The 14,172-nt window shown below is 25.9% G+C and overlaps 1 protein-coding gene across 1 annotated transcript; it reads right to left on the bottom strand.

Annotated features, from left to right (window-relative positions):
• Positions 1-5,301: 5,301 nt before the first annotated feature.
• LOC113549463 (sterol regulatory element-binding protein cleavage-activating protein) lies at positions 5,302-13,714 on the bottom strand. The gene is given in 23 exon segments (XM_026950779.1): positions 5,302-5,565; positions 5,632-5,694; positions 5,760-5,905; positions 5,992-6,139; positions 6,757-6,926; positions 6,991-7,162; positions 7,236-7,258; positions 7,261-7,490; positions 7,554-7,694; positions 9,024-9,178; positions 9,248-9,495; positions 9,574-9,862; positions 9,932-10,498; positions 10,560-10,763; positions 10,826-10,936; positions 10,995-11,202; positions 11,612-11,757; positions 11,825-11,990; positions 12,057-12,181; positions 12,267-12,390; positions 12,723-12,882; positions 12,953-13,258; positions 13,446-13,714. Coding segments are annotated over 21 exon segments (3,759 nt in total). The 5' UTR covers positions 12,869-12,882; positions 12,953-13,258; positions 13,446-13,714; the 3' UTR covers positions 5,302-5,388.
• Between the last annotated feature and the right edge of the window lie 458 nt (positions 13,715-14,172).

Below are 14,172 nucleotides of genomic sequence, written 5' to 3'. Positions count from 1 at the left end.
TCATTTATTTGATTTATAAAATATCCGCGTAGCAACCACTACTACGGCTCTGCAAGTTAAAATTCTTGTCATCCACCTCGTAAAATAAATGCTAAACACTAAAATACGCCACTGCAATAGTAGTGCAATGTATTATAATAACCTATTAAATGTGCCATAGATTATTGATATACCTTTATTTATACCATTGACTATTGAGTAGAAGAATACATGAACAATACATTCAATGTAAAAAATAGAAAATATACGTATTCTATTTGATCAGAATTGTTCAACAATAAGTAATTATCAATCCATATACTTCATAGATATGTTTATAGTAATTATTTAATGCTGTTGAACGTACATAAAAATTAAAAATATTCAAAGAATTTGTCGTAAAAACTAATCGCATAGGTTAGCGCTCAATAGTTTACATGTCGATAAATGATAATCGATAATAAATAAGCTTATTTAATTACCAAACATTAATTAATTTAGGAAACATTATTATAAAAACTGATACTTTTAATCGTTTAGATATCTTTTTCTGTATATTATGCTATTATAGAATAATGAATTAATGAATAATAATTATAGAAAATTGTTAACAACGTGACAAGAAATCGATTAACAACTATTTACTCCTCAGGATTATAATACGAATTTACGAACTATTTTCGTTTGAATATCGAATACTGAATAATTATGGAGTGTATTTACTTACTACTTAAACATGTTTAGTTTCCATTGTTATAGGCGTTATGGCGTAAATATGTGACATAAATGATATAATGTCTTAACCTATTTTATTGGTATATTATAATTTGTTATACCTATTCATGAATTATAAAATAAAAATAATGCGGTTTTTACATATTACAATTCTTATATCTGCTATCGCTATGCTAATATTATTATACTTCTTTTCATATTTTTGGAGAACATTTTACATTTTACATATTTCTACATGACTAGATAATCAGTATTATTATTTATGTACCAATGTACCTACATTTATTAATGTATATGTATTATTTGATTATTTTCATGATCAATTAAATTTTTAAATCAACAAGTTTAATCAAAGTATTGCATCAAGCAATGCATAGGCGGAGATCGGGGGAGAGGGGGGCTTACGGGGACTTCGCCCCTCCCCCCAAAAAAAAATATAATTTGAAGTTAAAGCCCCCTTAAAAATATCAAACAAACAATATCGTAATTTTGTACAGTTTGCTAAATTTTTATCATTATTTTATATTCTTATATCCACAATTATATAAATGTACTTAGTACATTACATATATACATATTATTTACCAATTTATTATTTATGATAATTAAGACATTATTATTGGCGATATTGAAGATATTAAAAAGAATATTTCACCTCAAGTATTTCCTAATCTTTATAAAAAAAAAATTAATGAATTTTCAATGTAATATATTGAAAAAGATAAGACTAAAGCTTTAAGTAATGAAGCTATTTTAAATACTTTTAACAAAAAATGTAATAGAATAATAATAAATTAAGTTAAAAATGGTAATAGTATTTTATTAATTATTATTTTTTTTATGTTTGTAATTATTGAAGTTATTATGATAACGAGAAAATTTTTTATGAGTGATTTGATGTAAAAATTAGTTTATTAGGGGCAACGCCCGCACGGGTCTGTTTGGCATCAAATATTTGAGCCCCCCTCAATATTTCACAGGATCTCCGCCTATGAAGCAATGTATAGTATTAATAACTATATTATATATTAACTCAAATTAAAAAAGTTACTGTTTATTCATCATTGTTTCTATCAACAAAATAATAATAAGTAATAATATAGGCGGTCATTGGGTGGGGGGACTTAGCCCCCCAAGTATATTTCAATTTCAATAGACCGCCCCCAAAAATCAACCAAATGTCTGCTTATGGCCTATGAGTAATAATAACATCAACTTACTATAAATCTATATAGGTACTCACATAATAGTAAGTACACTTTAGATGAATTGTTTATTTATTCGATGTAATATATAGTTTCTATAAAATAATAATATTATATTTATAACTAATAAGTCTATCAAAAAAGCAGATAAGTAGTTTATTTAGATAAATATGTTAACTGAGTAGATTTTATACAGCCTATTTTAAATAAATTTTCTTGTTTACATGTTTCACAATATTTTAATTATAGCAGGTAAATTGACGGTAACGGGAATTCTTTTCAATATTAGCAAAATGGAAAATTGTCAAAAAATAAATTTAAAATCAGAAAGACATTGAAGTATACACAGTATAGTAGTATAAAAGTTTAAAATCGTAGGCTTAAGTTAAAATAACTTATAAACTGTTTAAAGTTTATTTTGTTGACAAATTATTATTACTGTGTATGTCATTGAGAGTATATGCAATAATATAATATAGACATATAGGTATGTGATATCAGTCTATATTTTATGAACGAATAATTATAATAATTGTATAATTGTACAATGTACACATATCAACTGAATATTACGATAAGTTAAATTTATGATCATGTATATTATAATTTTCTAAGTGCAATTAAGTATTAACTATAAAAAGAATGTTATAATACGCCTATTGTCCATATTTTATTAACACATAAATCATTTCGTTTTGGTAAGAGTTTTTCTGAAAATGTTAACGTATTCTTAATTCTAAGTTTGAACAAGTATAGTTTCTCTATTGATAAAACTTTAAGAGTCCTTAGTAATGGTTTTACAAGGATAAAAATTAAATATAATATTTAATTTAGATTAATAGAAATAATTTTTAATACGCATATACCATTTATATTTATACTATGTAGGTACTAGATATCTCTTGTAGTTTGTACCAGATTGCCTATATTATAAATATTGCTGGTTTTTTTTTTAAATGATTATAGTTTTCTTTATTTATCCCAATATGTATAATGTATATTGTATGTATATAGGTACAAAATAACTATAAACACTTATAATGAGTTAAGGGCCTTAGTGAGTCATTATTCTTAGAATACCTTCTTCTTTATTCTTATTCTTGGAAAAAAATAAGTATTTTTCAAAGCATATTTTAAAATTTAAATGAAAGATGAATGTATTGACAATAATACAATTTGTAGTTCAATACAATGATATAATATTATGTTTTTTTATTGTCTTTATTGTCTAAGGTTTCTTATAAATTGTTGTAACAATAACTTAACATTTTTCAAAGATATATAAAAACACAATTTTTTTCAACATTTGAAGTTCAGAGTAAACGATGATACATATATTTTATCATAATTCAAATTAAAAAAAAAATACTTGTGAAACCCTAAAACTTTTACATATATTATGATATTAATTTTACTATACATAATGACATTTTCAAAATACATAGGTTAATTTTAAGTTTTTATCTGTTTATATCATGAACCCAGTGGCGCCGAACTAATTTTTTTTAGGTGTGGCAATGGATATTAATTTATAGGTACCCACCTACACGGTATGAAACTTAAGCCGTAGCCACACGTCCACACCCCCCAGTCAATACCGATTTTTTAAGCAACAAAATATTTTTTGCTACATTTTAATTAGTATAGAAATTAATTACCTATATGATCATCAGAAAAGAATATTGACAAAGAAACTGATTTAGATTTTATAATTTTACTTGGATCATATTATTGGTAATTTATCGTAATAATTAAAATACAGTTATCTGTTTTTTGATGGCATGGTGTACGTCACGACCGTGACACTCTATGAATAGACCACTTCACGTTATTTGTAACTGTATGTCTACTGCTCCTTCTTATCTTAATTAAACATTTTTACAATTTTTTATACTTAAAAACTACTAATGCAGGGGGTACCCGTCCCTTAAAATTAAGTGTGGCGGACGCCACATACATATCATAACATATAATTTTGGCGCCACTGTATGAACCTATTTAGTATTTAGTATTTACATACTATTTACGGTAAAGTAATAAGGTGATATTAATTCAAAAATTTAATAACAATAATATGATATGGTTTATACACAGAAAAAATATAAGAAGTATAAAAATGTCGATTTTAAAACCACCTCATTCCTCTAGTCCTCCATTTTCTAATGCTTTTATCTTAATAAAATATAACTTGGTGTAATGTAGAGTAAAATAAGTTTTTATTGCTAATAATTGTATTTGTAGGTAGACCTTTTCATTCTTTATTTTTATGTGTTATACTGTTGTGTGTTATTATTTAAGAGTAGACAATTTAGGCATTTAGCCTGTTGACAGTGACTAATATGTTACAAACTATTAATTTTTAGCAAAGTTATCATTATTATTTTGTACTTAAAAGGTTTAGCTAACCAATATCGATTGGTACCAGTAACAGTTTATCACGTAAATTATCAATGCTATTCTGATTTATCAATGAAATTTTCTATGGTTGTCAATTTTCTCTTTTAGTTTATAAACTTTACAAGTTACAAGCACAGACTATATGAAATATAGTCTATGTTACAAGTAGATATAATAATATGATATAGGTCTACGAATCTACAATTTAATGATTTACGTAATAAGTGACATAATTATGACCAATTATAAACAAGTATATTGACTATTGATCATGCATTCATTATAATTAAATTTAATAAGATTTTTAAGAAAGAAATTTGAATGTATGTGCATTGTATGTGTCTGAAATAAATATTTTATAATTGAAATGTGAAACAATTAATTTTTCTTAAATTATTACAAATTGATATACAAAAATTGAAATTTTTAATCTTGACTGAAAGCTTTACTAATAATTAAATATTTACAAATTGTCATAAATAAAAATCAGCGTTTCAATAGAAATTGATTAAATTACGCAACTCATAAAACATGAGTTAGGTAACATAACTATTGTTCTAAGAAATTCTAAAACATTGGCTCTAACTTGGTCAATCTTTATTCTATTATAATATATGTATATATATATTTTTGAACTGTTATAAAAATATGATTAACAAAATGTCTATTTTGAAAATTTAAAAAACTTAATTACATAAACAACTATTTGAAAAAAAAGTTGCATTTAAATATATTGATTTTTTATGAAGATATTAAGGGTGATATGGGACTTAAGACATACTGTATACCAGCAAAACGTCTTGTATCGGATTTTTTCATATCTTACTTGAAATGAGTTGGTATTGAACTACTGCGTATCAATTTTTTCTCCTTCGAAATGTTAGATTGTATACACTTACAAAGAATGTGTTAGTAAAAATAAATTGTCTTTCTTATAACAATATTGATTTTTATTTATTCAATATAATTTTTGAGATCAATAACACATTATAAAAATAAAATTATTTTTAAAGAAAAAAAAATTTGGAAACTAAATTAATATTCATGTCTTTTTTTTTGTCATTGATATAATTTAATCTTCTTTGGTAGCTACCATTGGAAATCGTACGACACGCAATTCTGTGCCATAATCACATACAATACTGTCTGATAGCGTTAACAATTGAGTAACAACATTACAATCTGAGTCTCCTAAGCTAAACACTTTCACTGATTCTCCTGTTTGCACATCCATAATAACTATAGAACCCTGAAATCATAAAAACAATACAATACAATACAATTTTAAACATTTTTAAATCACAGTAAAATATACCTGTTTAGAAGTAATAAGCAAATTATGTGTTAACATCGCCAAATCATAACAATAGACATTGCTCTATAAAAACAAATTAAATAATAATAAAAATAATAACATATAAATTGAAAAGTAAAATATCTCACAATTTGAATACTATTAAGTTGGTGACCATGAAACCTATCCCATACACAAATTTTATCATCTTGACCAATGCTAATAACATAACTAGCTGAACATGTTATGCCTAAAACTCCTCCATCATGACTTTGAACTGAATACATGCATGTACCTAGAAGTGAAATATACTAATAATTACTGCAATTAAGTGTATTAAAAATTATATAAATTTTATGATATAATTTATTATTAACAAACCAGTAACTAAATCCCACACACATAACATTCCATCTTGACTACCAGATGCAGCCATGTGAGGATTTACTTGATCAATAAATAAACATGTTATTGGGCCATAATGACCATGTAGAGTATATAGTAATTGTCTATCTTCAATTCTAAATACCTACAACACATAAACAATTAATATAAAATATTAATTAGTTGTGGGTAAGTACAGGAAAACTAGGGTCATACTAGGGAAACAGTTTGACCTGGGAAATATATATTTTATCATTTTTCAACCCAAACATCTAAGTATCCAAGTGGGCTATTGTAATATTGATTACCTAATGATTTTTTCAATTTTTTTTATGAAAAATTTGTGATTTTTAGTTTTTATATAATTCTTGTATAATAATTATAATTATAATTTATCAATACATAGAGAATATTACTTAATTTAGTGCATTGTTACTATATAGGACACCTTTTTTTCTTCAATATTTAAATTCTACAACTTTTATAGATCAGGTATAATGAAACGATGATAAAATCAGAATTTTGCAGTTTGGTTTAGTTCAAAATTAGTTAAAGTTGTTGTTTTTATAGAAATGTTATTTTTTTTAAAATAATATTGGATATCAAAATACTCTAATGAATGAATATGTCAATATATATAAAAATGATATTCATTTATAAACAATTTGATTAAAGGAATGATACATATTTTTCTTATTAATATTTAATAAATAATAATATATTTTTAACATCTTATATTAATATTATTAGGCTTTTACTAACCTTAAGCATGTGGTCTTGGCTACCAGTAACAATGTAAGCTCCATTAGTTTCAAGAACAGTAACTGGTTGATTATGTGCCTTTAGACCTTCTATATGAAGACAACGTACAGTATCATTAGTTGATTTAAGAGTATGAAGAGATGAACCTATACTCCCCGTTCTTACATGTTCTACAGTAATGAATACATTTTATTTAATTATAATAAATAAACATATTGATTTAAAAATATTTACTTCTAAGTGGGAGTTTAGTTTTAGGTCTCTCGATAGATTCTCTCAAGGTTGATTCACTAAAAATATCAAGCTTAAAGAATTCTAGAGACCCATTCAATCTCACAGCTACTACATATTTATTGATCAATTTAATTGCTGTAAATCCATCATTTATGTCTCCTTGCCACATACACTAATTTTTTTTTTTTAATTTAAAAAAAATTAAATATTAGTATAAATTTATAAATTAAGATCTAAATTCATACTTTAAGTATTCCTTTGTACATATCCAAAATTGCAATGAACCATCAGCACACCCCAGAACAACAACATTTTCATTACAATCAACACACCATATCTGGGAATTAACACAAATCTCATTTTCAGATATTTTTTTGGGTCGATTTTCCCATTTATTTTGGTCTGAATTAATAGTATGCCTTGCTTTATTTTCATCTTGGTTTATCATGTCAGAGTTGGTGTTTTCAATAGAAATCACATTTTTACACCTTGCACATAATCTAAACATAGTTATCTATAGTATCTATTACAATTAATTTTACTAAATAAAAATTAAGACTTACTGTTCCATATTTTTAAAAGATTCTAGGAAACCATAATTTGACATAGAATTAGAATCAGAAGAGTTTTTAAAATCATTAGAGAAGTCTGCTGATAAATTGAATTCTTCTATATCGTCATCACTAGAATTGTCCAAATTAGACCTTAAACAAAAATAAATAAATATAAAAATATTAATTTGTTTTACCAATAAATAGTAACATAATTTAAGATTATACTTTAAAACAGGGATCACAAAATGACTGTCCCTAGGCTGAATGTGGCTTATGAACAAATTTTATTTGGCACATAGATAATTAATTTATTCTTCAAATTACTATTTTTATTTTTAATTGTAAGCTAAAAATAAGGTTCTCATTTTATTTATTTATTATGAATTTACTTTCTTTGGTTAAATATATACATTGATATTCCTGATTGATGTGATGATTTCCTAAATGAACTATACAAATAAATAATGCTTATATTTTTTCTTTGTAAGAAAATATAATTTAAAAAAAAGGATAATTTAGACGGTCTAATTGTTAGGCAATTACTTCTTTGTTTAAGTTTAAATCTGGTCACTGTCACACTTCATTAATCATAGCCTATTATGCCTTACAAGAAAATGTTGAAAATTGTTAGTAAATATTAACATAATTTTTATTTTAATTAATAATACATTAAATAAAGTATGCAAGTTATAAGTTATATATAGCACATTTACCTACTACATAGTGGTTCACAATTCATTCAATTTTATGTATTTTTATTTGAAGTTGTATAGTTTTTAAATTACTTGAATTCAGTTCTTGCTTTATAAAAAAAAATATTATAATAAATAATAATGCATTAGTTTAAACTTTAAACTATAAAGTAATTTTGTATATTTGTAATTTTAATAATTTCTATAAGTTATCTAAAATGAATTTGTAATGTTATAGAAATAATGTGAATATCTGAAGAAATAAATAATAATTTTATAAATGTACTTTCAAATAATTCATCAAATAATTTTTTTAATCATACAAACTGAATATTTATGGTGCCTACATTTTATATATAATCCATCCAAAAATGTGATTCTATGACGCTACATAAAATGCCACTTATATTTAAACGTGGAAGTAATAGGCCAACAATAATTTTTAGTCTACCAACATTATTCCATTTTGGAGCTCTATATATAAACACAATAACCAAAAGTATTAATTTGTGATTCTTGCTTTATGTTAAAATTGTATTTTATGAACAATTACAAAACTGTTGGACCACAGAGTTGGTTTAGGACTTCTACACCTAGCAATAAAATATTTCATGTAATTTATATATTTTAAATTTTTAATAAAAATTGATGAATATATCTATTTTTTAATAACTAAATATTGAGTCATATCATTATTTTTATATCCCTCAATTGGCATAGTTTAAAATTAAATTAATATTACTATTAAAAATGATAAAACTCCCTAACTGATTTTAACTAAATTTACCTATCAATGGTACTAATCAATTCACCGGTTAATGCATTCCAAACATTAATACAACCAGCAAGGCATGTACTAACAATAATATTTCCATATGTAGCAATACATTCAACTGATTGTGTGTGCCCTTTAAATTCAATTGGAACTGCTTCTAATATAACCTAAATAAGAATTTAAATCTACAAAACTTAAATAAAGTGAAATTAAACTATATTATAAATTATACATACTTGTATACCAGAGTCATGTTGTATATAACTCACATCATGGCTCCACCCAGCTCTCCATTCAGCATAGTTTCGACTACAGACACATCGATACAACATTATCAATGTATAGACTAGCACTAATATGCTAATTAAACAAAGAACAGCAATTAATATTAATTCTGATGGTGAAGTAGGTATAAAAGGTTCGGATGATTTATCCACAACATTGATGTCTTTTCTACTTTCCAGTGGCGCTACTATATGAGTATCTAAAATAAGTGATAATGTACATATAGCAATATAACAAACAACTATTTTTTATATAAAAAGTTTTAATATAAACATACCAACAAAATCAAAAGGATCAAGAGCGGCAGCAAAAGACTTCCAATGTGATGGAAATGATTTATCTGCATCATTAAGAGATTCGCGCAACGACATTGCTTCTTCTGGTGTCACAGAATGAGCTAAATGTATAGGTTGTAATACAGACACATATGATCCAGCAACACTCACATTGTACATGCTTAATAAAAATTGCCAGTTGTACCAAGAGAGTCTAGGCCAATGGGGCCATTTTTCTGCGTTTAAAAGTTGCACATAATATGGAAAATCATTTTCTCGAGACTGATTAGCCTTACATTGAAAAAAAAAAAAGATAAATCAACAAAATTTATAATGGTAATTTATTAATTAATAAAATACCTTTTTGTTAGACTGATATTCTTGTTTTATAGTATATTTAGCTTTGTTTTCAATTATAACAGCTCGTCGACCCTCTTCCCATGCAAGAGGAAAATGTATATTCGATCGTTCTTGAATATATGGTTCCTCAGTAGTTACAGATTTTCTTAAATCAAAAAATTCTTGCACAGTTTCTGTATTATATATAATACCAGATATCCAAAATATCATAACCATCATTAATACTCGTTGAACAATTCTTGTAGCTGCCCACAGATATAGGAATCTCAAACGTTTTGATATTGGCTTGCGTCGGGGATCTTCTAATGAAGCCATAATTTGCAAACCATTTAAGCGTGGATGAGAAGCAGATTTTAACATCACACCACTACGACTTGAATGTTTTAATGCCGGAGGATTAGATTTGTGCATTTTATTGGCCAAATTAGCAAATGAAAATGGATAATATGTTTTTTGGTAAGTAGAATCATCTACTGATTTCATATTTAAAGATATGAGTGCAAGAAAAAAAAACATTTGAAAAAAGAAGTCGCATAATAAACCCACTATGGCAAATATACAAAATTCCTAAAAATTTTATTCAAAATTAGATATAAAATTCAAAGTTTTTAAACATAAAACTACATACTTGAATTGATGAAACAAAAGTTAACAATCCACCGGTTAAAATAGTAACTTCAATTAAGAGATTTTGAGTTATAGCCCATCCTTCTTTACTTAAACCTTGGGCCAATCTTATTTTTACATCTAAATTTGGTGCTGTCGAACCCACTGATTTTATTATGATCAACATATTTTCAAGACCAACAACAATAACTAAATAAGGAAACACCTAAATAGTCATGTACAAATAATATTAATTAATATATAGTATAATAAAATCAATTAAATTACCATTTGACTTTGAATATTTATAGTAAAATCTAATCCAAATAAAAAACAAAGCCCTATAGTTGTTAAAAGAGTAGAAATAACTGTGAAAACAGCTCCACAACTAATTCCAACCTAAAACAAAAATTTAAATTATACAAAATAAAAAATGTTAAAGAAACAAATATTATACCTTAGAAACAAAAATATCCATTTTTTTAATAGAGTAATAAATGTACCCAAATAAAAGCATATAACACGAAAGTAAAACAAATATTGTTTCATAATTTATTTCCCCAGGATAATAAATGTGTAAAGTTGATGTGTCTGATAGAATTTGATTTGATTTAACATGCACAGGATACATTTGTTTCAAATGGGTTTTTAATCCTTGTATATACCTATAACAATATATATAAATTTATACAAGGTGTTATTTATTTTAAATTAAAATAAATAATATTTGATTAGTTACTACATATAGAATTCATAATAATTATACAATAAAAATAAAATTTTTTTTTTAATAAAGCCAGTGGTGTATTTACACCTGAATTTTTTTTGTGGTGGGAGGGGGGTTAAATAAACAAATTGGATGACCTGAACCAAATTGACATATAGTAAACTTTAATGCATGATTTATTTTTATTGGTTATTATTTTTAATTAACATGTCATAATAAAATATGTATTGAAGTCTAAAATTTTCTAAAAAAATTAATTATTCCAAAACAAAAATAGGTAATGGGGTATAAAATAGAATAATTGAGAGCATTTATATTATTTAAAATATATAAAAAAGGTGATTTACGGTGGCACAAGTTGTTTCATAAATATAGTAATAGCAAATTGAACAACTCTTTGTCGTGGATGTACAGAATATCTTCTAATACCAGTTTCTTTCAGTGGCATACCAAATAATAATTCTGGAATACTAATTTTTATATGAGATGGACTCTGAAATAAAAAAGGTTCTATAATAAAATTAGTATTAGATATATTAGAATTTAATGGTTATACATACCTGATAAGTAAAAATTGTTTTTTCAATGCTATTATCAGTACGAAACTCTTCTAAATCTTGATGCCATAAATTAGTAGGTGATACAAGTAAACAACTGAATTCTGGCAACGCCTTTACATCAGAATTAATGCTTTCTATGTGTAGACAGACATCATTTAAAGAAATTCTAATGTATAAAAATATTTTAATTAATAAATTTAAACAATATTCAAAAATTTTTTTAAATAAGTACTTGTTATCTAATTGATAGTTTCTAATAATTTCAACTAATTTGAAAGATTCAGCTAAAGGGCCTCTGAAGGCATCTGACAAAACTAAATTATCCAACCATGGGGTTACCATTGATCTCATAATTATCTATAAAGAACCACAAATAGTACTAAGTAATAAATATTTCAAATTTAAACAACATTAAAAGTCTAGGTTATTTAAAATGTGTTACTTGTTGAATATACACACTGGGTTGTCCATTAAACCATCGATTTGTTATATTATCTGGCTTATAAGTAGGTGTTATGGTTGATTGCACTACATTGCTGAACAATGGCAATCCAAATAGTGATAAGCTAAAACAATATTATTTATTATATAAAATATGATTTCAAATTTAAAAAAATATAACATAATCTAATATAAAAAATCTTATGGAAATAGTAAGAAAATTAGTAAAATCACTATTTGTTGGAACTAAGTTAGATACTCTTTTTTTTTTTTTTTTTATAGTAAAAATATTGTCTTACTTATTTCATACATGAACATGATAACTATTTACTATTAAATTAGAAATTAAATAAATAAGTATATATAAAATTTTTAGTTAATAAAAATTGTTATTACTGTAAATAAGGCATGATTACTTATAAGTTATAGTAGTTCAAAAATAATTTACATTAATTACCTGCAAATAACTACGATTACAGTAGAAATTGTTAATGAAATGACAGGATGAGATGCACAGAACAGACCATAGGAGTAATACAACTGTGAAACTTTGTCAGGGAGGCGTCTAGACACGGCCAAATTTTTCCAGTTCGGGTCACCCATTTTTCATACGGAATCTGCAAAATATGTCGGATTATATGGATATTTTACTAGTTTGCATTAAAAAAAAAACGAATAATGCCTTACAACATTCACGTGTTCATTTTGTAGATAGTTATGTTAACCAGTTAACCGACGAATAAGCCTGGTGCACAGTAGTAACTAGTTGACATAGATGATTGATCAAACAATTTGAAAAATAAAACGAGTTATATTCTGTTGGATCCAGAACATCTCGCGTAGGCTATTACAATTAGTGACGTGATTTGGAATACATTATCCGACCACTATAATAATATAGAATACATATCAAATTCGAGCATTAATCGACCAAGAACAAAAATGAAAACGTAGACGTTAAACGAATATCAGCAGAACGTGCTCGCTCGTTATCTGCAAAAAAAAAAAAATAAGAAATAATAATAGAGAAGAAATACAATAAAACTTCAAATCGTGGTCTTTAGAGTTTAGACTGTACAACAGTTAAGACATATTACTTCAAACTTTTAAGCCTAAAGATTCGCAACGTTAACATTTTAACAATATAATTATTAAATTAATAATATAATAACAATATTACCATTGGGCAAAAAACATGCCGTCACCAACTACCATTAGGACGACGATGTGATAACAGCAGTATCCGACAACGGATTATGTATAGCGCAGTCACAGTGGCACGGTAGATACTTGATAGTGGACTTGTTGCAGGTTTGAATGATTTGTTGATGAGTCGTGTGCCGGTGGGTGGTGGTGATACAACGTGTGAGTAGTGACTGGAGTACCCGCTACGCAAATTACTTAACTGTCGGGACTTGGGAGAGCATAGTTAATAGATAAAAGTATCTTTATACGCTTATGTACAGGAATGACTGTTTAATGAGCGTTGCATCCGAAAATATAATTGTACATCACGACGGACTTGCCACAAATTGTAGTTCCAAAGAAAATTTATTCCAATAAAAAATTTTTTTTTTGTCCCTATAGCCTATAGGACCACTGCTTTTTGTTCTACAAAATATTTCTCCCAACGGTCAATTGTTCCAAACTCTATTTATGTAATAAGGTACTCAATATTTACGTTTTTTTTTTATTCTAAGCTCGTTTCAAATTATTTTACCTGTAATAGCACGCGAAAAGTTTACAGGAAAGTTAATGCCGTATCTGAGGAGGGTCCAAGGGGTCCGGACCTCCAGAAAATGTTTAAAAGTAGAAATATTTTAGTGGTGAATATAGTTTATTGACTAAAAATTTTCAGCATTTATATTTAAAAAAATGTTGGACCCCTCCTTCCCACCCGAAATTTT

The sequence above is a fragment of the Rhopalosiphum maidis genome, chromosome 4 (assembly GCF_003676215.2).
Source record: "Rhopalosiphum maidis isolate BTI-1 chromosome 4, ASM367621v3, whole genome shotgun sequence".
Classification (NCBI taxonomy): domain Eukaryota; kingdom Metazoa; phylum Arthropoda; class Insecta; order Hemiptera; family Aphididae; genus Rhopalosiphum; species Rhopalosiphum maidis.
Note: the sequence above shows the minus strand (reverse complement) of the source record. Positions and strands in the feature narration are given on the sequence as shown.